The sequence below is a fragment of the Asterias amurensis genome, chromosome 1 (genome assembly GCF_032118995.1).
Source record: "Asterias amurensis chromosome 1, ASM3211899v1".
Taxonomy (NCBI): domain Eukaryota; kingdom Metazoa; phylum Echinodermata; class Asteroidea; order Forcipulatida; family Asteriidae; genus Asterias; species Asterias amurensis.
In genome coordinates, this window is record NC_092648.1 from 19,166,199 (window position 1) to 19,192,839 (window position 26,641).

General features: G+C 37.7%; 1 protein-coding gene across 1 annotated transcript in view; it reads left to right on the top strand.

Annotated features, from left to right (window-relative positions):
- Nucleotides 1-26,641, top strand: part of LOC139946897 (uncharacterized) — a 47,739-nt gene that overhangs the window by 2,869 nt on the left and 18,229 nt on the right. The window contains exons 3-9 of the mRNA XM_071945048.1: nt 8,758-8,820; nt 15,425-15,568; nt 18,311-18,594; nt 20,680-20,792; nt 21,742-22,374; nt 23,647-23,776; nt 24,963-25,028. Coding sequence (XP_071801149.1) covers nt 8,758-8,820; nt 15,425-15,568; nt 18,311-18,594; nt 20,680-20,792; nt 21,742-22,374; nt 23,647-23,776; nt 24,963-25,028 — 1,433 coding nt within the window. The remainder of the gene's footprint in view (nt 1-8,757; nt 8,821-15,424; nt 15,569-18,310; nt 18,595-20,679; nt 20,793-21,741; nt 22,375-23,646; nt 23,777-24,962; nt 25,029-26,641) is intronic.

Consider the following 26,641-nt stretch of genomic DNA (forward strand, 5'->3'; position numbering starts at 1 on the left):
TTTATACTCCTTAATCATTGTACTGCAACCGTTGATAGTAAACTATTTTGAGAAAGGATTCCCCTTGAAGTAATAGGCCTAGGGTTTGGACAAATTTTCCCCTGAAAAACACTCAACTAGTTTGGTTACCAAACTTTATGTGGATGGATTTGACATTTTTTCATGAAAGTGCTGTGACATTTTTTTTAATTTTTTATTATCTCATCAAGTAAACACTGTATTCAGCTGAAACTTTTTATGTGACTTGTATTGTGTGTTTTTTGATAACTTTGCCTGTAAATCTGAATCAGCAGTAGTTGACAAAAAAAACAATCTATGACCCTGTCTTTAATCATGTGTAACACATAAATGTTGGATCCTGCTCCGACGAAAACATTAACATTATCTCGGTTTCAGAAGTGTACTGGAGCAGGATAACAGCAATTTATTAATACCCTTTTCCCTTCTTGCCTGTCCGGTTTTGGAGTCTCAATCCAGATAAGTAATATCCAGACCAAAATATACTTCCCTGTTGTTTTGATCTCTATTTTAACTAAAGGGAATTAGTGAGCACTAGCTTGTGTGTTTGTGTGAATGGAAACACTGGAATGAGAACTGTTTTACTGGCTTGTTTTATTTGTGGAGATTTGATCATGTTGAAATAAGTTGCTTCACCAATGTTGTGTCAACTGCCTATGTTACATATCAATTCCATTACCAAGGGTTCACTTCCTCTTGAGCAACATATTGCAAACTATTAGTCCAGACCATTCTTTAAGTGGTTTTGAAAATATTCAGGCTGGTTTAATCTGAACTCAAACTTTTTTATGCCTGCCTGGTGAAAAAAGTAGTCCCCCCCCCCTATTATTTTTTTTCTGATTCAAAGAAGTCATGCTCCTTAGTCTTGTCTCTTGTAGTGAGGATACTTTTCCCTGAAGCTCCTTGAAATAACTCCAGGGGTTAAATGCTAATGTGGAAAAGACATTGTTCCAACAGATGCCCCTGAATAGGATCTTTCCTAATTTCGGAACTTTTTTTGTATGACTGTCAACCCTGCTCGGTGATAAAAACAGACTACTACAATAAATAATTTGCTCCTGTTCAGGCTGTTTTATGAAATTACCTCTTGGGGGGGGGGGGTCAATAGGCTTGTGATAGATCAGAGTGAAGGGCCTGCAACTTTCATCGACTGCAGCCAAAAAGTTATTTTTTTTATTCAGCGTTGAATTAATTAACCACTAAGGAGATACTTTTGCATTCGAGACTTCCAGCCTTCAACTGCTGAAAGGTTAGACAAACGACCTACAATTGATTCGTTGAGTGTGCTACTTCCGGTATGGTGGTATAGACTGTGCAAGTCTCGCGAGAAATTGAACTTCCGGGACCATTGTGGTCCCAACCTAATGGAGTTTTACGTTGGGGAGATTTTGTTTTGTCAATAATTTTAGTTTAACATAAGTTATGACTCTAAAAAGTGAATATGTTCTTGGGAATGTAAAAATAAGTGATTAAAAACAGAAAAGTAAAATCAATTCAACAAATAAACAAAGAAAACTAAAGAAAAAAACTTGACCTCCAGTTTCCGGTTTACCCTAAACAATTAAGAATATTACCCAATTGACGTTCCCATTATCGCTGAACCTATGTGATGATCGCACCAATTGGACGTGATTTACAAACGTGATTTATTAGAAAACCATCCAGGTCGATGTCGAACAGCGATCCTCGTCCCGATAAATGTATAATTTTTACGTTAATTTAAACAAAACAATTATTATGTACACGAATTAAAATAATAATTATACAAAAAGTACGTTAAAAATAATAATCTTTAAGAATTTTTTAACAAATCACAATTTCAATACAATTTGGTTTTGTACAAAAATATACTTTTTTTCGAATTAAGTTCTCGTTTTCGCTACGTGCGAGACTTGCACAGTCTATTGGAATAACAGTTTAGGAACAGGCGCTCCATAATTGCATTCGTTAAATTACCTTCCAATGTAAAACTCATAGGGTTGAAAAATTTCAGCCAGTGCACTTGACTGTGTCAGTGGATAGGTTTTTCGGACCATTAAATTTGCTACACATTTATCCTATGTTGTTATAGAGCATATTTTGGATGAAATGGTTATAAATTGTATTAGTTAATAGCAAGACCAGAAGCTATATAATTAGTTTGCTAATACGTCATGTTGCCTTAGTAACTTTGTGCAATCTGCCAAACTATTGTGTGTTTATTTATTGGTTTCCAAGGCAGACTGTGTTGACAAGACTGCCTGTGTAAGGATTTCTCAGCACATTCAAAATGAAATAAGAGGCGTTGGGGCATGTGTTAATTGGCCCAGACATGCCTGATCTCAGTGGCCTAGCTGACGTTTTCTAAGGAGTAGTTACAACAGCCCAGAAGTTCTGCATATAGCAGTTGTACATGTATTACTGTAAAATAACCCTTGTGTTTGTACACTCAAGCATAATACAAGTTAGTTTAGTAAATGATGTGACAATGCCAACTGGTTACAGCTAGATACAACCACATAACAACACAATGGTCACAATTATATGTCACAATTCACCAGGAGTCTTCTTGTTTTGCGAGTGCTGAAAGTTTGTTCACCCTTGATAGTTTGTTGACCTCAGAGACAGGATGAGTCACACACAAAAGATGTAGGTTGAGTTGGCCAGGGTAAAGCCATAATACATGTATGTCAATAATAAATGCCTGCATGGGGGAAAGTGTTGTGGTTAGGTCCTCAGTTCTATGTGCTCCATTGTCTGCAAAGATGTTTCATGGACTTTTAAGGAGATTCGGATGGCAAGGGATGGGGTGGCGTTTATTTGGATCGAACGTGGTAGTGCAGACATTCGGCACTTTCTTAGGTTTGACTCAAATCAGAGTTCACCGAATAGAGGCATGTAGGAAAATTTGTCTGTTCCTGTGATCGCTTTGTGGGAATTATTATTTACGATAATTAGTATTTAGACCATTTGCATTGGCAGTCGTTGCTGATGAAATGCGCATCGATGAAGAGTTATCATTGGCTGGGAGTCTTGCGCAGCGCATACACAATGTGTACTTTTCCATTGCTGATGTCGGTGATTGGGGCCAATTCAAGGGGGTCTCATTTATAGTCCAGTTTTCATCATTTTCATTTATTTGCTAATTTATACAAAACATGTGGAATTCAAAAGATGGGTGGCAGCAATTTTGTTTTCTTTTGCTTGTAAGTTGTAATGAAACCAGGGGACCCTCCAAAAGCAACAATCAGTCAGGCCTGATACTTCACAGAGGCAACGAAGGCGTTTGCCTCCATGGCCCTTGGTGCCCTTGAAATGCTCTGGCCAATAGAAACTTACTATTTTCCTTATAGGGTGCCCTTCACCAAGGAGAAAATGCCTTGGTGCCCTTACCCTTTCAAAAACAAAGCATACAGGCCTGAGCAGTGACATGAAGGTCTGTGTCTGTAGATGATGAAGAAATATCCGTTTTAGATGTTGGAGGAAACCTGCAATTACGGAAAACTGACCCAATCAAGAAGGCCTACGTGCAGAGACTGAAAATCCAATCCACCTACAAGGGCTTTTGTCCGGGATTTGGACCTGGGTCCAAAGAGGTAAAAGGCAGGGAAGAAAACACTGAGCAAAACCTTAGTAATTCTTCCCCCAAAATTTGTCCAGCTGAGGTACAACACTACATATATTTGCTTTCACACACAAAATTTGGCTGGCATGAAGAAAACAAAACAACAATTTTTTTTTTTTGGGGGGGTTCCCTTTTTACACACTTTCTGCCAAGTTTTGTCACTTTTACTATTTTATATTTTTATGTATTTTGTTCACTTTGTGCGGGCCCCAACTGAGCAGATGTGCTGGATGGGTCAGTCTCGGTTAAACATGGTTTTAAATAAATAAACAAATGAACAATAAAATGGAAAAGTAGCAGTAGATCAAGAACGGAACAATTCTCAGACAGGTACCCTTTTTTTTTTTTTTTTTGAGCCTTCGGATTGACCCAGTCTGTGTAGGTGTGAGGACTTGATTATTTCTTCCTCTTTTTTTTTCATGTCTGTTTTTTTTCTTAGTTTTTCGGTCTCACTGTGTGCTGGGATAACATGCTTCAGAGCAACACCAAATTTTTTTTGACCCTGACCGGTAGAGTATTTTGTCATCCTTCTGTTGGGCAATTTTTGTGTGTCCACTGTCCTTCGTTAAATGTCTGTCGCGATGATAGTGTTCCGACTCTCTCCCAGATTCCCATGACACTGGTGATGTTCTTGCGAGACTGCTTGCCCCCGCGAGACTACTTGCCCCCGCGAGACTACTGCTCTCGTGCTGTGTAGTCTCAGTTAATGGGGGAGTAGAAGTCGGCAGCCAGCAGCTTCTCGCGAAAGAAGTGATCTGGTGAGAGTAGTATTCAATCGCGAAGACCTGAATTATTACGCCGCCAACAGGACTTGACTTTCATCGCGACAAAAACATAGACTTTTCCAAGTCTATCCTTCCCCAGATTTACTTCGCGTACTTGCATGCTCCCTTCATACACTCAAATTTCATTTTGCCCATGATAACAATTCTGCTGTTCTCCATGCACGTCTAGTTGCCCTCCTGTCAAAATATTTTGTACTTTGCCATTCTGTTTGTTTCTTGGCCTTGGGCCTAACTCTCTTGGCTTGATGTTACTTTTTGTTGTTGTGTAGTTCTTCGATTTGCTTTATTGATTTTTGCATCAGTATATTGTTGTGGTGGAGAAAATAATAATACAATGTAGTTAGAAGAAAATGTTTATGTTGCAAAGTATCCTCATATAAAGGGGCTCCTTACCAAAGAAAAGTGGCTATGGCTGATCACCATGGTAACATACGTAGGTAGCACTTAACAACACCTTTAGCAACAGCCACAGCCACAGCTGCCAAATTGCACACAACTAGATACGCCTGAAATACAAAACAGAATGTGCAACTTTGAAGAAAATCTCCATTTATTTTGGATATTTGTAACAATTTTAAAATTTCTTGAACACAAAATTTTAGTCGTAGAAGTCAGATTGGGATGGATGGGAATTTACACATTTATTTTTATTACATCTTTTTTTAAATTAGTTTTTCATTTTGTAATAAATATTACCAGCAATCCAAGCATCCAATCCACAGAAATGGACTCAAATTCCCTTAAATGGTTTGTTACTAAAAGTAATTTAAAGAGATTACATGCCATAGAATAAGTACTGACAACATTTAAAGTGGGCGTGAATCTTATTCTATAGACCTATTGCACATCGCGCAGCGCGCATACACACGTGTCTCCTGTCTGTCATTTTTGGGGGTCAAAATATCCACAAAAGGATGGTACACATGTTTAAGCACCAATGTGCTTGTTCCATCCTTTTGTGCATGTTTTGACCCCCAAAATGGCGGAGAGGAGACGCGCATGCTAGTGCGCTGTGCGTTGTGTGATGGGTCTATATTTGAGCAGATTTATTGATCATTGACCTCACAGGTTATGGCCGATAAAAAGGCATTAATTTTTGTTGCCTTTGAATTTTACGTTCAGATTGTTAGGAATTTAGCAGGGTGCCCTGAAACATTCTGGCGGAAAGTGTATGTACATGATGCTTTTTGTTGCCTTTGAATTTTACGTCCAGATTGTTAGGAATTTAGCAGGGTGCCCTGAAACGTTCTGGCGGAAAGTGTATGTACATGATGCTGTTTGCAGTTATTTTGCAAGGTTTTTTGGGAGGTCATAAATTGTTATCGATGCTTTGAAATGTCTTCAAATTCTACAATTGTTGGCTGCAAGGATGTAATTTACATGTGTCCTCTGGTGTTTGATTTTCAACGATTGAAGGCTTTTTTGGGAGGAAGGGGATTGATAACGTGACTTCAAGCATTTTGTTTAACTCTGTGGTTCTTTAGTCGGTGTGGCAGGAGATTCTGTCCCCCAGACATGCTGTCCCCCCATGGTGAACTGACTTTTGATAGCGTCCTCTTTTGAAACATTCTCCTTCAGCCCACGTTAACTTCCAATGGTTGAAATCTCCAGCGTACGGATTTTCCTGGAACACTGCATTCTTGATAAAATAAAATAAACAAAATAATTTTAAAATTGACCACCTGTTACTAACAGGTATTCTTTTTTAACACTATTTGGGTGGTCATGGTTTGCCCTAATAACTTGTTCAGTGACTTGCCAGCAGTCAGTGAGCTTGCTGTTCCACTAACTGGTCCACACACCTTTTTTTCTACAGTATGTAGTCCATTTTCTAGTAAAATGTGGATGTTTTTCAACACTGAATTAGCCAGCCTGACCACTTAAAGGAACACGTTGCCTTGGATCGGACGAGTTGGTCTATAAAAAAGCGTTTGTTATAAAATGCATATGGTTGGAAAGATAATTTAAAAGTAGAATACAATGATCCACACAAGTTTGCCTCGAAATTGCGTGGTTTTCCTTTTACTGTGCGAACTAACACGGTCGGCCATTTATGGGAGTCAAAAATTTGATTCCCATAAATGGCCGACCGTGTTAGTCAACGAGGTTTAAGGAAAACCGTGCAATTTCGAGGCATGTTTGTGTGGATCATTGTATTCTACTTTTACAGCATCTTTCTACCCATATGCATATTATAACAAACGCTTTTCAAAGACCAACTCGACCCATCCAAGGCAACGTGTTCCTTTAAGAAAAAATATGACCTAATTGGCATTTGTCCAGGGGACCACTCTATAAATGGAACCGCTTGAAGAAAATTTTGACCTACATGAAATTGGCATTTGTCCAGGGGACAAACCAGGCGGTACCAGTGAAACCATGATGAAACCTCTAGGATGAAACACAGCAGTTGTCAATGTCATCAACTTCAATATCCTGTCGTCCATCACTTTCATATTAATGATCTACAAAATAAAACAATGATGAATTTTTAAGTTGGGTGTTGTGATCCTTTTAAATAATTAACAGTTAAAGGGAAGGTACACATTTGGTAATTACTCAAAACAAATATTAACTTAAAAACTGACTTTACTTTCATATTAATGATCTACAAAATAAAACAATGATGAATTTTTAAGTTGGGTGTTGTGATCCTTTTAAATAATTAACAGTTAAAGGGAAGGTACACATTTGGTAATTACTCAAAACAAATATTAACTTAAAAACTGACTTGGTAACGAGCATTGGAGAGCTGTTGATAGTATAAAACATTGTGAGAAACGGTTCCCTTTGAAGTAGCATAGATTTTGAGAAAGAGGTAATTTCTCACTAAAATATTAATAATAAAAGACTTCTAGCTAGAAGTCTTTTATTTCTATCTGAAAGCACACAAATTCGTCCAACAAGGGTGTTTTTTCTGTCATCATTTTCTTGCAACTCCGATGACCAATTGAGCTCAAATTTTCACAGGCTTGTTATTTTATGCTTATGTTGGGATACGCAAGTGAGAAGACTGGTCTTTGACAATAACCAAGGGTGTACCTTCCCTTTAACAATGTGTATTTTGTAAAACAATATGTAATAAAATTGGTATTTACTAGGGGGTTTGGGGAGAAGGGGTGATTATCTCACAATTCTTAAAATTAAATCCTTGTTTTGTAGAGTCAAATTATTAATAAGAAAGAAAAGCACGTAGTTGGTCAATTAGTTATCTTTTTTGAACACCATTGTGTTTCTGTAGAAATCTCACAGGTTAAAAACCTAACGATCTTATAAATTCAGCCTTCATTGTCTATTCATCCATCACTCCTAATGTGAGGGTACCTGTAGATGTGTGCACCAATCATCTGATTGGTGAACCATCTGATCAGCTGATTTGCTCTATTGTTTAAACAACAGTGGCATTAAGATCTGAAAATTGCTGTACAAAGTTACAGGTGGGGTCATACAGTAGATTGGTAAATACTCAAAAAAATAATGACCATAAAAACTTTACTGGGCAAGTAACACTGCAGCTGTTGATAGTATGCAATACTTTGTGAAAGGATTAGATGATTCTTCAAAGTAATATGGTTGGAAAAAAAATTCACCCCTAAACAATTGTATATGTGAAACAATGCATGCGTGGATCCTTTTCACAGATTTATGAGGGTTGGTATTTTTTAGTGTAAGCTTGGGCGATATCGATTTATTTTATTCACGATATATCGCCGACAATATATCGGGATATTCGATATAATAGCGATTAATGAAATTTGACATCATCAGTCTTAAAACTCCAAGTGAAAGTTGTAGAAGAGACAGTCCTAGCATAAGAGAGGTGTTCTAATGACCTATTCTTCTGGTTTTACTCCAAACCTATGGGGTGCAAGATGTCTCAGCTAGCAAATACATCGCGATATTTAATCGATATATCGCGATTATCGCGATATATCGCGATATATCGATAAAAACCAAATCCATCCGATATCGAAATCGTGTCCAAATTAATATCGCGATATTCGATAATATCGTGATATCGCCCAAGCTTATTTGAGTGAGAATTCTGCAGCCAGAGATGTTGTTGGACTTTTAAGTAAACAAATGTACTCAGCTGAAACTTTGACTGTATGTGACGTTTTACGTTTGTCATTGCGTTCTTTAAAATGTTGCCTATAAAATGAGTAAAACGTTGACAAAAAACAATCTGTGACTCTACCTTAAAAGTTTGCCTTGCCATATCTTTTTGTTTCCTTCTTTCCATTTTCCTTTTAAATTTAAAGTTTTCCTCTTCCTTGACCTCAATTATGCTAAAAACAAATTGACTCCTCTGGTTTCAAAAACAGGATCTTTTATTTTTGTCTTATACAGGACCAGAGATCTTGTCAAGATGTCCAAGATGTATCCATCCTACAGCAGTTACTTCATAGAAAGGTTTGTCATCTTTCTCATCTCTTAACAACAATCCCCTTCTTTCTCTTTGAAATAAACTTCCCCTCCTTTTACAAACATCCTCTCGCTTGTTTTCGGTTATTTATTTTGATCCACCCACCCACGATTAAATGTTGGTTATTCTGAATGGATCCAAACAGGATAAATTTTCTAACGGAATACTTCCTCTAATTCAGCCATGTTTACCATCAATGTTTCTATTGCAAATTCCCATCAACTTATTCTCCTTTATGTCTGGCAAGAACAGTAATCGTAATATTTATGCAAGAGGAATGCCACAGACAGATTTTAGGAAAGAATTTTTGTAGTTAACTTCCTGAAAGGTTAAACAAATATTTTCAAATGATGATACATGAAGGGCGTAAGTGATGTTGCAGAATTGGTTTTGTAATTGTGTATTGACTTTAAAGGAAAGTCATTTATGATTAGGTTTTTTTTTTTTCAAAACTGTGAGGCATTCTGGACCCATATTTGGGAAGTTTGGCCGAAGCACTCTGAATTGAAATGAGGTCCCTGGTATGTTTTCTACTTGGTGTTTATCTTTGGTTTTTAAAAGCCGAACTGTGCAATCAAAACTTATTTAATGGTTTTTTCTTGATAATTGTTGTAAATTTTTTTATCTGAAGTAACAAAGAAATAACAAAAGAAACAGGCCGTTATGTTATAATAATAGTAATAATAATAAGACTTGTAATGCGCACATATACACTCTGCTGGGTGTTCAAGGCGCAGTAAAAAAGAAAAAGAAGAAAAAAAAGCATGCAATCTGCGTGTACCGTCCAGATATACTAGCTGTTACATAGGGAGAACCCTAATTAACTTTAGACCCATTGAACAGTGCCACTCTGAACATCTGAGACAAAGCTAATCAACTGCAATAGGGAAGAAAAGTTCCAAAATCAGGGGGGGGGGGTGAAGGATTTCTTTATGAGCTGCAAAGTGCTTGTTTTCTACATACATGTAGCGGAAAAGCCTAATCTCACTTGTGAGATACTCTCCACCTGCAAGAAATCCCATCTGTTAATGGACTGAACTTGCAACTGGTTCCCCCAGTTAATGTTTACATTTTGAAATGAATATTTTGTTTGATTCCCCATTTTGATAAGAGCCTTATGAAAACAAGCCGAGAAGAGCGGTTCAAATACAAATTTGCACAGTAAACATGCAGGCAAATAATGTTTGCAGCTATAAGGGCTACCTGATGAAATGCCACATCATTGGTTTTGACTAGTTTTTGCTAATCATTTATTGAGGCAATATTAGTGTTGAGACCAGTCTTTACTTTGTGATAATGACCCAGTTGGTGGCTGACTACTGTTAAAAAGCCATTAGCGAGTTAGATTTACTTAAAGACATGTGACCTGCTTAGTCACTAGTTACTGCTTGCATTTTAATTTCTCAGATTTTAGAGAGTTACTTTGTCTAATGGTTCAGGGCAAGCTTGGCCTGAATCATGTGACATAGCAACTGTTGGGTAAATCAAGCACATCATTGTACCAGACAATATTCAAATCTATAAATGCTTGTTCGACTAAAATAATTAACATATTAAAAATGTGTGGAAAGCGAGAAGAAGAAAAAGATCTGGTTTGGTAAACATTTTTAGCTACAAGCCCTGCTGTCTTGTCAAATTGTACCCCAAATTCGAACCCTGATGTTGACTATTTTATAGGCCTTATTTTTGTCCCCAAAGGAGGCAATTTGTTTGTTTTACAACGTTGGTCACTTGGCAGTATGCCAGTGAATGCTCAAAACTGAAAGCGCTGTTGCCAGACTGCCTTCGGCGATTGTCACCCACCCTATGTTGCTTTGACATTCGAGCCTGTCGTCTATGATCAAATTGGCAGGAAGGTGTCATCTTCTAACGAAGTTGGCGCAAAAATGGATTCTCAAACATTGGTAGTACGTGTGTTCTCTTTAGGGTACTATGTGTGTTCTCTTAAAGGGACAGTCTTGTTTCTGGTTATTTATGGAATTTATAATAAAATCTCAGACACATTAAGTTGATGATCAGAATTAAGATATTTAGTACTCGTAACTTCTTTCTGTAATTTGTTTTTATTTCTTTTAGGAAACCTCAAAATAAAAACTTCGGAAAGTCATTTTTTTCCCTGTGTCCTTCCTGGATGCCTGAAAATTCAGATTAAACTTGTATAGATGTGTCAAATAGTCATGTGGAATTTTTTCTTTTTTTTTCTTTTACCCATATATGGGCTCTATATTCCAATGTACCACTTTCTGAGTCGTGTGAAAACAAATCAAAGGAATATAACTTGGGTGGAATTCGAACCCACAACCTTTGCCATTCTAGGCTAGATATCCTACCACTAGACCATCGAGCTTGCCCTCATGCCAGGGCCCAATTTCATAGAGCTGCTTAAGCAAATATTTTTGCTTAAGCAAAAAATTTCATTGCTTAGTAAAATCAGATTACCAGCCAAGACTCCACTCAATTGTTATGCTAAGTAAACAACAGCTAAATACTAGTCATAAGCAATGTATATGGCATGAAATTTTTGCCAGTAACATGTGTAAAATAAGCGAGCTATTTTCGTGCTTAAGCAAATTTTTTGCTTAAGCAGCTCTATGAAATTGGCCCCTGGTAGCTAGAGGCAGTTCAAATCCTACATTTTAGTAGTGGATTTCAAATTCAACGTCTCCAGAAAAATAAATGTGGGATGATTTAAAGGAAACGGCTGTTATCTGAACTGAAAGGAAACGATCACAAGGATGTGAACCAGGAACACTGACATTTAATCTGTCCCAAAAAGGCAAACTTAGATTACACCGCTTTATTTCAGGATGTTCAGCACATTTTGGGGGTCATTACTTCAGAGAGTACATACCCCTAATGGAAATGCATTTTGGAAGTGCACTGGGAGTGCGTTTTCAATTGTTTGAAAAGTTTGAAAATGTACTTTCAATGCACAGTAAAGCACAGAGTAAATGTCAATTTCAAAGCCAGTGTCCACACTTTGTGCAACCTATTATGAAGTAACAAGTTTAATCGCAATGGAGTAACTCAGTAAGAAAAAAGTGGAAACTAAACATCATCACTGTTTTCAAACATCTGATATTAGAGTCCCAAGATGAGATTCTCAAATATTTCATACAGTCAGTTCGTTCTCAAGAACTGTCCCATTTCAGACAAAAATATTTAAAGAGAACTTTTTCACCATAACATTTTAAGCTCTAGCAACGCAAAGGTCATGGGTTCGAATCCCACCCAAGTGATTTGCCAGTGGATTTTTTCCCAGAATTTGGGAAAGTTCTTAGTGAACAGTGTTTAATTCACTGTTGTAAGGAAAAAAACAAATTAAATTCTTCATCCCCAATGCAAAAATAAACGTATTTTGAATGACCACCTGTACACTTAATAATGTAAATTACATGTACGGTGTAAATCTGTGAATAAGTAATAAATGGCAAGTTAGATTTTTGGATGTTAAAGGAATTGTACAACTTTGGTAATTGTCAAAAACCAGGGGTAGATTTCAAAAAGAGTTAGGACTAGTCTTAACTTAGGAGGAAGGACTAGTCCTAGGAGATATTAAACAATTAAGGACGAGTACCTCATCCTAACTCAAGATAAGACTAGTCTAATACCGCTTTGTGAAATCCACCCCAGTATTCTCTATTTGTGTATCCCAAACATAAGCATAAAATAATAAATTTGTGAAATCTGTTACTCAATTGAATCAAAGTTGCAAGAGAATAATGAAAGAAAAATCCACCCTTGTTGCACAAATTTGTGTGCTTTCAGATGAATATATAGTAAAAGGCTTCAGGCCTGAAGTCTTTTAAGATTTGAGTGAGAAAAACCTCTTTCTCAAAAACTAACTTACTTCAGAAATTACCTCTTTCTCAAAAACTAACTGACTTCAGAGGGAGCTGTTTCTCTTTATGTGTTAAACTATCAACAGCTCTCTCTTTCTCGTTACTAAGTAAAGTTCCATGCTAAAAATTATTTTCATTAATAACCAATAGTGTCCAGTGCCTTTAAATGCAGATCCTTTAAGGTTATTTAAACATGAAGCAGACTCTGTTTGCTGTGGTTCTAGTCAGTTTTGATTATTCTGAATAACTGTCAGCTGTCGCCCCAGCAGGAATCTTAATTTCATCCTTTAAGCAATTTCTTTGGACTCTCCCATCCTATCCTCCCCCCCCCCCCCCCACGTACTCTGGAACATGAACGGAAAAGAAAAACAAGAAAAAAAATCCAAACATTTCCTCTTTCGTCTAAGAAAATTCACCAAGGGTGATAAACAAATTAATCTGCTCTATAATGTGTTTGGGTGGCTGGAATTCCAGATTTCTTGTTAAAAATCATTTTAATGAATTGGAAATATTTGCATGGTGAAAAACAAAATATTTTTAGAAACTATTCTCCTCTAAGAATGATTGGCTTATTGTCATGCTAGAGTGTTGCTTTAATTTCCGGGAGTCCATGTTGTATCAAATTGAGTTACAAAGTTTTCAAATTGAGTATTATCAGCGAGATTGTGTTTTGTTTTATTAAAAGATGACCGAGTTCTGCTTCAGTTAACCTGTCTGTGGGTAATAATATTTAGATTGTGCATTTCCTGTCTGAATGAGGTCTGATCATAGGGTTTGATATCATGGGTAATACATTCAAACATTTCTTGGTTGGGTTGTCCATATGGTGCGGATTTTGGCTTGATATCGGAAGCTAGTACACTTTTTATGAGCGTCCGCATTCTTGAAAAAAAAAATTGTTTTTGCGTTGATAGTTGTTAGTTGCGTTTTGCGTTGATACATGCGTTGATAGTTGTTACTCCCAAACCAACACTCCCTTAAATAGGTCAGAGTTTGAGTTCGGTGGCGGTGCTGTTTACCGCTCAGTTCAAAGGGTATGGAATATTCAGTGTGTATGGGACTTACGTGTGTTGTTACATTGTAAAAAGCTTGTAATGTTTGCTTGAAGGCCAGTTGAAACCTTATTGCACTCAAGATCAAGTAGACAAACAAGCCTTTAACCACCATGATCATACAGAACATGTGTACACTTCAAATATTAGCCTAAATGTACTTACATGGAGGTTAATCATTACTTAAAGTAGTTTTATCTCTCTGGTAATGAAACCACAGAACCTCAACTTGGGCTGTAACCTGTAGGCCTGGAACCTTTATAAGATACCTGTGTAGAAAAGACTATGGAAAAAAGCTTGGCTTTAGTTTGTATGAGGGAAATCCCCAAAAGAAAATGTTTGTGGAGTTTTAACCACACCGCCACCCCATTACAGTTTTTCCCTTGAAGAATGATCACTTGGCACGCTAACCACTGGGGCTAGTAATAGTTCTGCGCTTAACCCTACTCCTAAGCAGGGGTAAACATTTTCAACAAACTACTCTTTCCCAGGAGTTAACAAGGTTAAGCAATTCAAATGTTCAACCAAATTTTTCTGAAACTTTCCTGGGGAATTTGTCAGAGTGTGATGGGGGCTCAAGAGAGTCCAAATTCAAATCCTTGAAGGTGGAGGGTTGAGGGGAGGGGTATCAAAAAGTACAACTAGAGTTCTTGTGTTGAAAACAATCCATATTTGTAATCACTGTAGCTATGCATATAAATCAACAGGCTGATGTAGACATTCAACTTGTGTATGTTTTGATACATTAACCTTGTGTCATATCAATAAATCAATAGAATTGCAGGCTGTGTTCGAATTGGCGGTTACAGCTATGGCTGCAACTGTTGCTAAGGGTCTTGCTAAGGGCGTCCTATACTTCAGTATATGATGACGCACAAAACAGCAGAAGCTGCAGCTGCAGCCGTTAATTTTGACATGGCCTCTTACATTAAATGGTTATTTCAAAGGTAAACAGTTGATGCATAGTGTGTCGGCTGCAGGCTTGAATACTTGTATAATTGCCTCTCACACAAAGCTATCCAAGTAGCATTTATTGGTCTATCATATACAGGGATCGTATTTGAGGGATAAATCCACGTCCGCAGTATAGAATCTTTATTGGACCGTGATTTTATTTACAAGACTGTTTTATTTAAACTTTTCTGTTTTATGGGTGATACTCAGCAGGATTGAAAGATAATTGTGAGGTTAAAACTTACATTTGAACATCCTTTTTTTTTTTTTTTTTTACACAAAGATAATGACTTAAATATCCTGTTTTGAGATAACTTGAGCAAAAGTGAGATCACCAGCCTCTGGCCTGTGGTTCAGTGTTAAGTTGGAGGCTTGCTATGCATGTAGGTGGCTTAATTCACTGATCATGAGTATGTTTGTACATTGAACTTCATGTCATGGGGTGCGTTTTCGCGATCGTAACCAAAAACTGTTTCTTGTTCACTGGCCATTGTCCAACAGAGTTATTGGTTACTGCCGTGAAAACACACTCAAGATCAACAATAGGATTGACATTTAATGCATAATCAATAAGATCTAGATCCGTTCTTTTGTATTTAATCTGTTCTTTGTTATTTTTGTTTGTATTTTCTCTGTAATAGCGCCCTGAGCACTTTTGTGGATTTGTGCGCTCTATAAGACCTCGTTATTATTATTATTATTATTATTATTAAGATTGAAATAATTTATCTTTTTATTAACAGTTGCTGCCTATCGACACAAGCTTGGGATGGCAACTTTCTGGGATCTACAGCAACCTGAGGGTTTGGAAGCGACAGCTCTTCTTGCAGAACAACTCGAGTTTCATGCTTCACGGATGCAGTGCAATTCTGGCCGGAGAGACAGAGGTAAGTGTGTTGTGCGATGGAAGAGAAAGTCACACAATAAGCCTTTTGCGTCTAAGATTTGAACATTGTCTGGTACAACGATGCTTGTTCACAAGAACCACTTGAAATTGAATTCCTCAGACTATCAAGACAGTAGGCCCATGTCACATAGTTTGCATAGTTACTTAAGAGTTGATGAACACCCATACACAATTCTGAATGGATGTGCACAGCACAATTATACCTTGAAGTTGATCAGTGAGGGTGCTTTTGGGGGGTGGCGACTTCATATGCAAGGTCTATTAACAATGGGTATTAGTTTTACTGACTTTTAGGAGAATTAAGCAGGAACTTTTTCATAAAAAAAAGAGGGTTTGTTGTCAAGTTTGCCCATGTAGGCACCACCTCTCTGTTTGTTGCCAAGGTGCTGTCTTTCCCCCAAAAAAATATTGATTTGGAGTGATAGGTTGTTACTATGGAAAACTATGTGGATTGTGTTTTCAGATGAACCTGATTGCATGGGTTTTCCCCTGGAATAATTCTCTTGGGTTTTCAGCCCACACCTAAAACAGATTCCGCCCACACCTGAAAGAGAAACTTCCTTCCTTGTCTTCTCTCCAGGGTCATTATGGCTAGTATACTGATTTAGACCACCTTTCCTGGAATTCTTGGCTTCACAACCAGATTAAACAAATACCAATTTATGTTTTTCTATTGGTTTGATGTTTATTAGAGCATAACTGGTCGTTGAAATACATGTACATGTACAACTTGCGCGGTCACCAGGTGTAACTCTGTAAAATGTTTAGAAACAACACTCTAAGAATTGTTTAGAAACAACACTCTAAGAATTGTTTAGAAACAATACTCTAAGAATTGTTTCTGTGTGAAATGCTGGTACCCCCAACCAGGGAAGAGAACGCTTGACCTATTTTAGGAATAGTAGTTAGTGCATAGTGTACTACCTGGATTATTTACAGTCCATCAAATGACTCACAATAACATGTGCATCATGGTTGCCTTGATCCTGTTAGTGAATGAGATACCGTACAAGGCCACAGTTATCAAAGATGTTTGTTTAGGGTCATTTTGGTCATCTTTCGGTTTTTTACAATCTGCCAACTTTGATTTATGATCGTGATGAGGTGGACTGAGAAACAGCTAAATATTTGCATTTTGATCAACAAAACTAAACCCTGTACTAATAAATTTCACTTCAGTGAACAGTTAACCTACTAGTGTCGTATGCCACCCCCCCCCCCCCCTAAAAGAACCTACACAAATGTATCAGTCGCTACTTATAAATCATCATAATTTGTTTTGCATAGTAAGCATAAAATATGTTAAGTTACTACTTTAATATCAACATCTTGCTTAGCATAGTGTTCACAAAATATGTTTAGTTACTTCTCAAAAATCATCAATGCTTCTCAACGTTATCACAAAAGATGCCCATTTATTACCCAAAAATCATCACTTGCCTCTCAAAATTTGCACAAAGTATGTACAGTTTGAATACTGAAAAAACATCATTGGTTCTTAACGTATGCACAAAATATGTTCAGTTACTACCAAAAAATCATCACTTGCCTTTTAAAACTTGCACAAAGTTTGTTCGAAATAACTAAAAGATCATCATTTGCTTCTCAAAGTATGCACAAAATATGTTAAGTTACTACTCAAAAATCATCACTTGCCTCACAAAGTTTGCACAGAATATGTTCAATACTGTTAAAAAAAACCATCACTTGCCTCTCAAAGTTTGCTAAAGGTCAATATCACTAACACTTCCCTCTCAAAGTTTGCAAAAGTTTAACATCACTAACACTTCCCTCTCAAAGTTTGCAAATGTTCAATATCACTAACACTTGCCTCTCAAAGTTTGCAAAAGTTCAATACTAAAAAATCATCTTGCTTCTTAAAATTTCCATAAAATTTGTTCAGTCTAAAAAACTTGCCATGCTAAAATGCTGGTTGACATCACTTCCTTCTCATAAATTTGCAGGGGAAGTATTTGGCTGAGGAGTCAATGGCCCTAAGTTTAAAAAATACAAACGCCAGCTTGTCGCTGAATTGAATAGCATCTGTTTTATCAAAAGCTTGTTTACGTTCACTGTACCTAAATGAACTTGAACAACCTTGAATTTCAACAGACAGGTTTCTATTAATAAAGTAAATTCTATTCAAGGTCTAACAAATACCATCTGTTAGTAGTGAGTATTTACTGTGAATGTACCCAATAAGAAAACATTCTACATACATTGTGTTGTTTGAAAAACATGATTTAATTCACATTGACAGTTTGGTAATTATGTTGTGATTGTTGGATCTGTACTGGTAGAGCCAGGGTTTTGTTCAGCTGAAAGTTTGTAATAATATAACAGGGCTCAACTTTTTACTTTTTTTGAATTCTATTTTTGGAATGGGGGGGGGGGGGGGTAGTGATCTGAAACACCAGAGTGTTTGTAGCTCAAGATATTTTAATACTGGGCCAGAATTATTGTTTACAAGCCCAAAATCAAAGTGAGAACAAACTTAGATGTGCATTTACACGTGAAAGTGTTCTTATTTGAAGAAAAAAAAAACACTAAGACAACTTTATGTAAGAGTCTTTGTTTAAAATGCCCTTGCCCTGAGACACTCATATATGTGGGAACAATGCAGTGAACTGTTCAACCACCACACTCCACATTATAAGGAGTTTTTAAAAATTATCAAAATCTTCTTACTTAAGTTTGATCCACCATGAATATTTTATCACAGGACATTCTGGCAACGATGCAGAACGTGACTAAACATCAGGAGTGGAATGCCAACGTGACGAGCATTTCACAGTCTTCAACACCGAAGATGCTCAACGACAGTGACGAAGATTTGCCCGCCTTCAAGGATGTCATACGCATCACTTCATCAAGTCAACCGCGGCCACCACAAACTGGCATCCTGAGTCGTGCACTGGCGTTTTGCTTCACGGATGTTCCACTTTTTGCATTTTTTATCAACGCACCAAGCATAAATGATGACAGAAAAGATACTGTTATTCAGAGGTAAGGTGGTTTGACAGGAGATTTTGTCCCCCAAACGCTTACTGTTCAAACTTCTTCTAATTATTAAAGGAACACGTTGCCTCGGATCGGACGAGTTGGTCTAAAAAAAAACGTTTGAAACCGTTTGTCATGAAATGTATATGGTTGGAAAGATGTTTTAAAAGTAGAATATAATGATCCACACAAGTATCACTCAAAATTGCACGGTTTTCATTTTACGTTGTGAATTAACACGGTCGGCCATTTATGGGAGTCAACTTTTTGACTCTCATAAATGGCCGACCGTGTTAGTCGACGAGGTAAAACGAAAACTACGCAATTTTGAGGCATATTTTTGTAGCTCATTGTATTCTACTTTTACAACATATTTCTAACCATATCAATTTTATAACAAACGGTTACAAACGCTTTTGAAAGACCAACTCGCCCGATCAAAGGCAACGTGGTCCTTTAATTTGCTCATATTGGAGACAGAATCTCTGGGACAGATTTCTCTATGAGACTGGACCTTCTAAAATAATTGGGGGTTTTTCAAAAACATCTCACTCAGAGAGTTAATACTGAATCAGTCCAACAAAGAGATTTTTTTTAGGCTGAACTACCCACAACAATCACCATGGTGCACCGTGCTTTTGCTGTGGTGCCATTTGCACACAAATTCACATAAAGGTTGCCCATTGAAGAAGGAACATTGATGTGCCCTTTAAGAGCAAAGCTCAAGGACTGAGTGCCGTATAGATTGATGGTGTTAAGTATGTAGTTATTATTATTACATAAGCCAATGTCAAACTTTATTTTAAATAAACCACTTGAGTGGTGGCATTCAATATTTGTTTTGACGATGTGCTTTGTCTGAAGGTATTATCTGAACCATGACAAATCAGTAAGGTATGAAACTTTGCATGGTGGAAGTATAATTAGGTGAGGTTTGTGGTAACACAATGTGAAAATCTCTTTTGGGTAGTGTTGGTTATAAAAAGAACGGATGGTTACCTGTTCTTTTTTAATAACCACCTAGTCTTTTCAAAAGAAACGTTCAGATGGTGTAGCCGCAAACCTCTCTTAACAACATTGGAGACTATTGGTAATTGAATTGTCAAAGACCAGTCTTCTCACTTGGTGTATCTCAACATATGCATAAAATAACAAACCTTTCAAAAATTTAAGTTCAATGGGTCGTCGAAGTAGCGAGATAATAATAAAAGAAAAAGCACCCTTGTCACGCGTAGTTTTGTGCTCTCAGATGCTTGATTTCCAGACAGCACGTTTTAAATCTGAGGTCTCTAAATCAAATTCGTGGAAAGTTGCTTCTTTCTTGACAATTTGGTTACTTCACAGGGAGCCGTTGCTCACAATGCTTTATATTACCAACAGCTCCCCATTACTTGTTACCAATTAAGGTTTTATGCTGATAATTATTTGAGTAATTACCAATAGTGTCCACTGCCTTTAATGACAATTAGTTGGTTTTTCATTGCAAAGCATGTTCTGAATCAAATCAACGAGTTTGTTTCTTCCACTACTATTTATGCACGAATCTTCAATCTTATTCAAGTTATGGCATGTGTCATGGCTTCACATTCATGTGGCTGGAAAAGTTGCTTTAAATTGGCAGCTAGCTCCTAAGTTGATGAATTATGTAGCGGAGTTGTTTTATTGGCCTTTTGTATTTTTTAAAATGCAAAAGAATCTCCTTACTAATTGCTTCTGCAGCCTGCCAAGAAAATTATTTAAATATCTGAATTTGTTTGTATTAATCAACATAATATCTCATCTCAAATTGCATTTGTTATTCCAATAATAATATAATAGATGTTAAATATGCAAATTTAACATCTATTTAATCATTTGCAGTACCCGCTGCTAAAACATAGGATTCGAACTTCTTCTAGCTACCGGGCGGTCTCGGTGGTCTAATTGGTATGACACTGCTCTAGAATTGCAAAGGTCGTGGGTTCGAATCCCACCCGAGTAAAATGCCTGGGATTTTTTTTCACAGGACTCGGGAAAGTACTGAGTATACAGTGCTACACACATTGGTGTACATGGGTAAAAACCAATTATAATATTTTTTTTATTTTACAGAATATGGAAGATTGAAAGGGACAGCTCTTGCTGGATGTTTAGTAGAAACACTGAACAGCACAGGACGAAGCAGACGTCGTGGTGCTACTTCCTTATACAGCCAGTTGTAGACGGTGAGTGCATCAGTTGAAATGTGCTCAACTCCTGCGATACATTTGCTGTGAAAACAGCTCTGTTCGTATCGCGTTAGCAGGAAGTATGAACCAGGATTTTGTCGTATGTCAAAAATATCAGTATGGAGTAAAGAGCCAAAACAGACCAACAGTGTTGAAATTTTCAAAAGCCCATTTTTATTTTGGTAAATTGGTTTGCCAACATGCATTCTATTTTATTCAACTTCCGTCCGGATAATTATTAAAATGACATCAAAAAGGGGTTAAAATTAGCTTTGAAATACGCTTTGTGATTCAAGAAGTAAACCACAAGGAAAATTGACTTGTTGAGCAAACAAGAATTTATTTAAACAGAATTGAACATGGGACCTCTGGATTAATGTGATAGCACTCTGCATGTACTGTACATGTACCTACTGAGCTATCTACCATCCCATCCAAAATGCTTGGGCCACCTGACAATAAACATTTCCTCTCCAATGGTTTTAACTTCAGCTGGAGTACAGATTTCGAAATGAGAGTCAACTTTGAACTTGGGACGGGGGCAGCTGTGCCCCAACACGATAGTGTAGGGATTGTAGCCCTTTATTAGCGGTCTCCCTTTGTTTGTCAAAATTGTTGTTCTGTTGTGCCCGTCAGAAGCCAATTAACCTGAAATTGTCGTCTAGCCAGGGACGACAAGGTCTGTGTTTAATACATTCTAATCATCTGATTGGCAGCTTATTGCGCCACAGCACCATGTAAACCATTACGTGGTGCTATAAAAGGATTACATGTAGGTCTCATAATTGAAACGTAGTCCCACATACCTTGCAGGAGACATTGCGTGTTACAGTCTAGGAGCGTCACTGAGTAAAGGGTATGAAAGCTATATAAGAAGCCACTATTATCATTATTATTATTATTGCTATTATAATAATCTCTCTCAATTTGATAATTAAATTTGTAGTATCCGGTAAGAGCGTAATCCATTACATCACGTGTCCATCGCCGGACTCCACAAATTCCACAATGGACCGTGAAAAACAATTAGCCGAGAGGCTCGGAGCTCTCCAGGACTACCTTAACCACGCCCAGTTGAAGCTCCGCCCATTCAGCTACACAAGCCTACAGCATGTCTGTGATTTCTTGCCTGATCTTACGGAGGAGGAAGACGATGCAAACTCTATGCAGGAAACGCATCTCGGAGAACCGTGTTATGCTTTACATAAACAGGGAAACAGCAATGATGCAGGGTGTCCCCAAGAGGGGAAAGTCTCACCTGGAAAATTGTCCTCAAAAACAAAGAAGTCAACAAAAAAGACGGCATTACCCCCCGGTAATAAGTGGAAGAAAGCCATGCCCTCTCGAAGTAGGCGGAGTCGAATGAGAGTTTTTGCAGCTGGTGGTAGTGGTGGCGGGGCTAACGCTGGGGGGACAGAGTCCTCCAGCAGTGAGGACACGGGCTATTCTGATTGGATGAGCAATAAAGGGAGCCTAGAGAGGGATGGGAAAGCCCCTCCGGCCATGACCTCTGACCCTGGGGTTGTGACGAGTATGATTGATTTCATGCTCAGTGAGAGGGAAGCCACATCACTGAAAGGTGAGCCTACTCCTTTTGTTGGTCATCCACAGTCTCTCTCATCATCTTAACTGCTGCCACAATAGTGAACAGTTAGCAGATGAGGATCTGGGCCCAATTTCATAAAGTCTGTTAGCACAAAAATTGTCTAAGCATGAAGTTTCTTCCTTGATAAAAACAAGATTACCAACCAAATTTCCATGTGATTTTCAGGTATAAGCAAACAACAAGTGAATGCCAGTACGAGCAATTTGCAACACAATCAAACAATATGGTTGGAAATCTTGTTTTTGTCAAGGAAGAAATTTCATGCTTAGCAAATTTGTGCTTACAGGCTTGATGAAATTGGGCCCTGTTCGCTACTAATAGAGCTGCCTGACTACCATCCTTTTTTTCAGCGCAAAGTTCCATTTCATAGCTGTTAACTGTTAGCCCACAAAAAGACACGCTAACTTTCAGGTGTTATTTTGTATAAAAATGAATGACATCAAAATCCAAATTCATGGTGGATGCACAAGCTGGCTAACCCTTGATTTACGCTATTCTATGAAAAGCTATTCTATTTAAACTGTTGATAATGACCAGTGTTTATGATCGGCTGGCTTCCGTGTGTCGGCGCGCAAGATACTCTGTACAAAGTTGTTGAAAAAAAAATATTGCAAACCTCAAATGTTTAACTGTTAAGTGTCTGTAATTGTATTTTTTTAACGCTTTTTAACAAAAGGGCATTCATGAATGGGAATAAAAGAGTGGTGACTCATTCTTACACAGCCATTTAAAGCTGGCAGGGTCGAATTGCCGTGTGATAAAAGCCCGAGCCGAAGACGATGGCTTTTATTGCAGGGCACTGACCCTGCAAGGTTTTAAATGGCCGTGTAAGAACTCACCGCTACCCTTTTATTCCCTTATTCAAAACAACATAGATTTTAACCTTTTGATTTGTGCAAAAATTCTTCTTTAGAGTGTACAGGCCTATTGGTTGTCCCTGGTTTCGAATTCCTGTCTGAAAGATTATTAGTTCCACTATAAAGTAGTAGTCCCTGCTGATTTTCTACCTTCCGCCAAGGCAGTATAATTGCAAAGTCTCTTTAATTCTGAAAATCTACTTGTGGTTGTAGAATATAAAACAAAGTTTTCAAAAGAACATAATCTACCTGGCAAGTAGATACATACATGGTGATACCACAAACCAATTGTATACCTAACCATGCACTGCCTCAAATCCCATAAACTATAATTAGATTTATTTGGTCATCATACTTAGCAATGCTTCCTTAACTGTGTGATATTTAGGTGGTGTGTCCGAGTTGTATACACTAGCAGACCAGTGTGTCGCTGAGCTACTGTCACAATCAAGACAAGTTGCTGTGATCGATATCAACACCAACATCGCACAGCAGCAGGCTCAGACAGGAGGATGGTTGTGAGTTGAAATATGTAGTATGCCTGTGATTTTTGTCAAAGTACTGAGGCCCACAGTGCTAACACGCATCAGTGTAAGGGTAAAACCAAAATTAATATTCTTTATCCCGGATGCAAATTTAACATATATTGTTGCGGTACCCACTGCTACAACATAGGATTCGAACTGCCTCTAGCTACTGGACAACCTCGATGGTTAAGCAGCGCTGGGTTAAGTGTCTTGCTTAAGGACATAACTGTCACAAACGGGACTTGAACCCACACTCTGCTGATCAAACACCAGGGGCGGATTGCACCAAGCGGTCTTAAACCAGTCTATGCGCTATAGCCGGCTAACTTGAGACACGCTAAGACAGTCTTTAACTATAGACCGATTGCAATAGCGCGGTCTATAATTATAGCCAGTCTTAAATCTTAAGCCTGCTCTGAGCTGGCTATAATCGGTCTTTGTTTTGGTTTTTTAAGATGGCGCTGCATTTGTTAGTTGTAGATGATTTGATACAAAGAGCTCTAGGATGAAATTGTATTTTAGAAATAGATTACACCCATGGGAGGCATTATGATGATGATCAAGGTGATTGTATTGAAATGTATGTTCCCAAAAGTAAACATGATACAACTCACAGTTTTGATATTTGATGATTTAAACCAAAGCAATAAGAACAATGCCGTACCACCAGTGCCTGCAGATTGCTAAGTGTTATGGGACATTTGTTCGTATTTCATTACTTTTCACCGACTGATCTAAGACCGGCTTGTTGCAACAGGCTTAATGACTGACTAAGCTAAGACTGTCTAAGGCAGATAGCCGGCTATAACTGACTGGTCTTAGACTGCTGACTAAGACCGTTTTGTTGCAATCCGCCCCAGAGCTTGAATTCAGTGCTCTTAACCGCTAGGCCATGACATGCCACAATGAGAACTTATTAAGCTACAACCTTGGGCCGATTTCACAAAGCAATCAAATTCACTGCAAGACAAAGTATCACCACAGTGACTTGTATTGTGCCATCACATTTTGCTAATCAACTGCGATTGATTTGCAGTTACGATCAATCTTGGATCTTTGTGAAACTGGCCCCGTATCAGCAATAGTTGCGATGGGTTTTTATAGATGAAGTTGTGACATAGACACTTATACCACTATCCAAAGTAATTGTGTTTTTGATGCGTTTTTCTTACTGTAGTTTTCACTCGTTAGCCAAAGATGTAGTGATTCTGCAAAAAAGTCCAGTACAGCGAAAGTACCATTGGTAAGTGTGTCTCATTATTCAAAATAGTTTGAAATGTGTTTTTGGAGAGAATTGTCATAATCTTACTCTACCTTATGTTTAAGAAGAAAATGGGTTACATGTATAGAACATGTCCAGACTGTTAAAGGCAGTGGACACTATTGGTTATTGCCAAAGACTAGCCTTCACAGTTGGTGTATCTCAACATATGCATAAAATAACAAACCTGTGAAAATTTGAGCTCAATCGGTCATCGAAGTTGTAAAATAATAATGAAAGAAAAATAACCCTTGCAACACAAAGTTGTGTGCATTCAGATGGTTGATTTCGAGACCTCAAGTGCTAAACTTGAGGTCTCAAAATCAAATTTATGGAAAATTACTTCTTTCTCGTAAACTATGGCATGTCAGAGGGAGCCGTTTCTCACAATGTTTTATACCATCAATCTCTCCCCATTACTCGTCACCAAGAAAGGTTTTATGTTAATAATTATTTTGAGTAATTACCAATAGTGTCCACTGCCTTTAAAGGCGCTGTACACAATTGGTAATAACTAAAGATAGCTGTTAGCATGAACATTTACTTGTAACAAGCAATTGAGAGCTGTTGCTAGTATAAAACATTGTGAGAAGCAGCTTTCTCCGAAGGGCACATCCGCTGGAAAGTCTTAAAGTCTTGGATAACTTTTGAAGGGGCACACCCCTAAGGCAAGAACAAGGCAACAGATGCCACTGCTCTGCTGCTTCTGTGTAACTCCAGGCCTGCTATGCTCTATAAGTATAAAGGGGTCGGCCCATCGGCCATTCTCAAACGTAATTGTCAAAGACTAGTATTCTCACTTGGTGTTATGATGCATAAAAATAACAAATCATTGAAAGTTTGGGCTCAAACAGTCATTGAAGTTGCAAAAAACTAATGAATGTAAAAGCACCCTTATTGTTATTGCACAAATTTGTGTGCTTTCACTCAAATTTGACTCAAATATTTCAGGGAGAAATCACTATACCTTAAGATACCTTAAAGGAAAATACTGAATGTTGAAGCACCTTGAGTGTCACTGAGTGACATATATGGGCACTTTATAAGAAACCGCTAATATTTAATCAGATCAGGCCTTGTGTTGCAGCTTTTTTTGTAAAGAAGACCACCGGACTAGTAAAATGTGCAGTGGCCTATAAATTTAAGTTCCCAGACTTGGATGTGTATACCTGTAATCTTCACAACATCAAATGCATTAGTATATTCTTAACGCAAGACTCTCTTTTAAAACTAGGCCATGCATTTGTGACCAGTCGTCTTGATTGTTGTAATAGCCTTTTGTATGGATTGCCAATATCACAGATAGCTAAACTGCAAAGGGTTCAAAACGCTGCAGCCAGAATTGTTAGTAACATATACCAGTTTGAACACATTACACCTATAAATTGTCAACTAAATTGGCTGCCTGTTTGTACAGGATTAGATTTAAAAACATGTTTTTGACATTCAAAGCTTTTAATGGTCTTTCTCCAAAGTACTTACAGGATCTTGTTTCCATCCATCAACTTAGGTCAAGGAATAATGGTACTTTTCTTGGATTATAAATCCTTTTGGTAAAATGTTGACTACATTTGGTGAAAGGGCTTTTTCTGTGG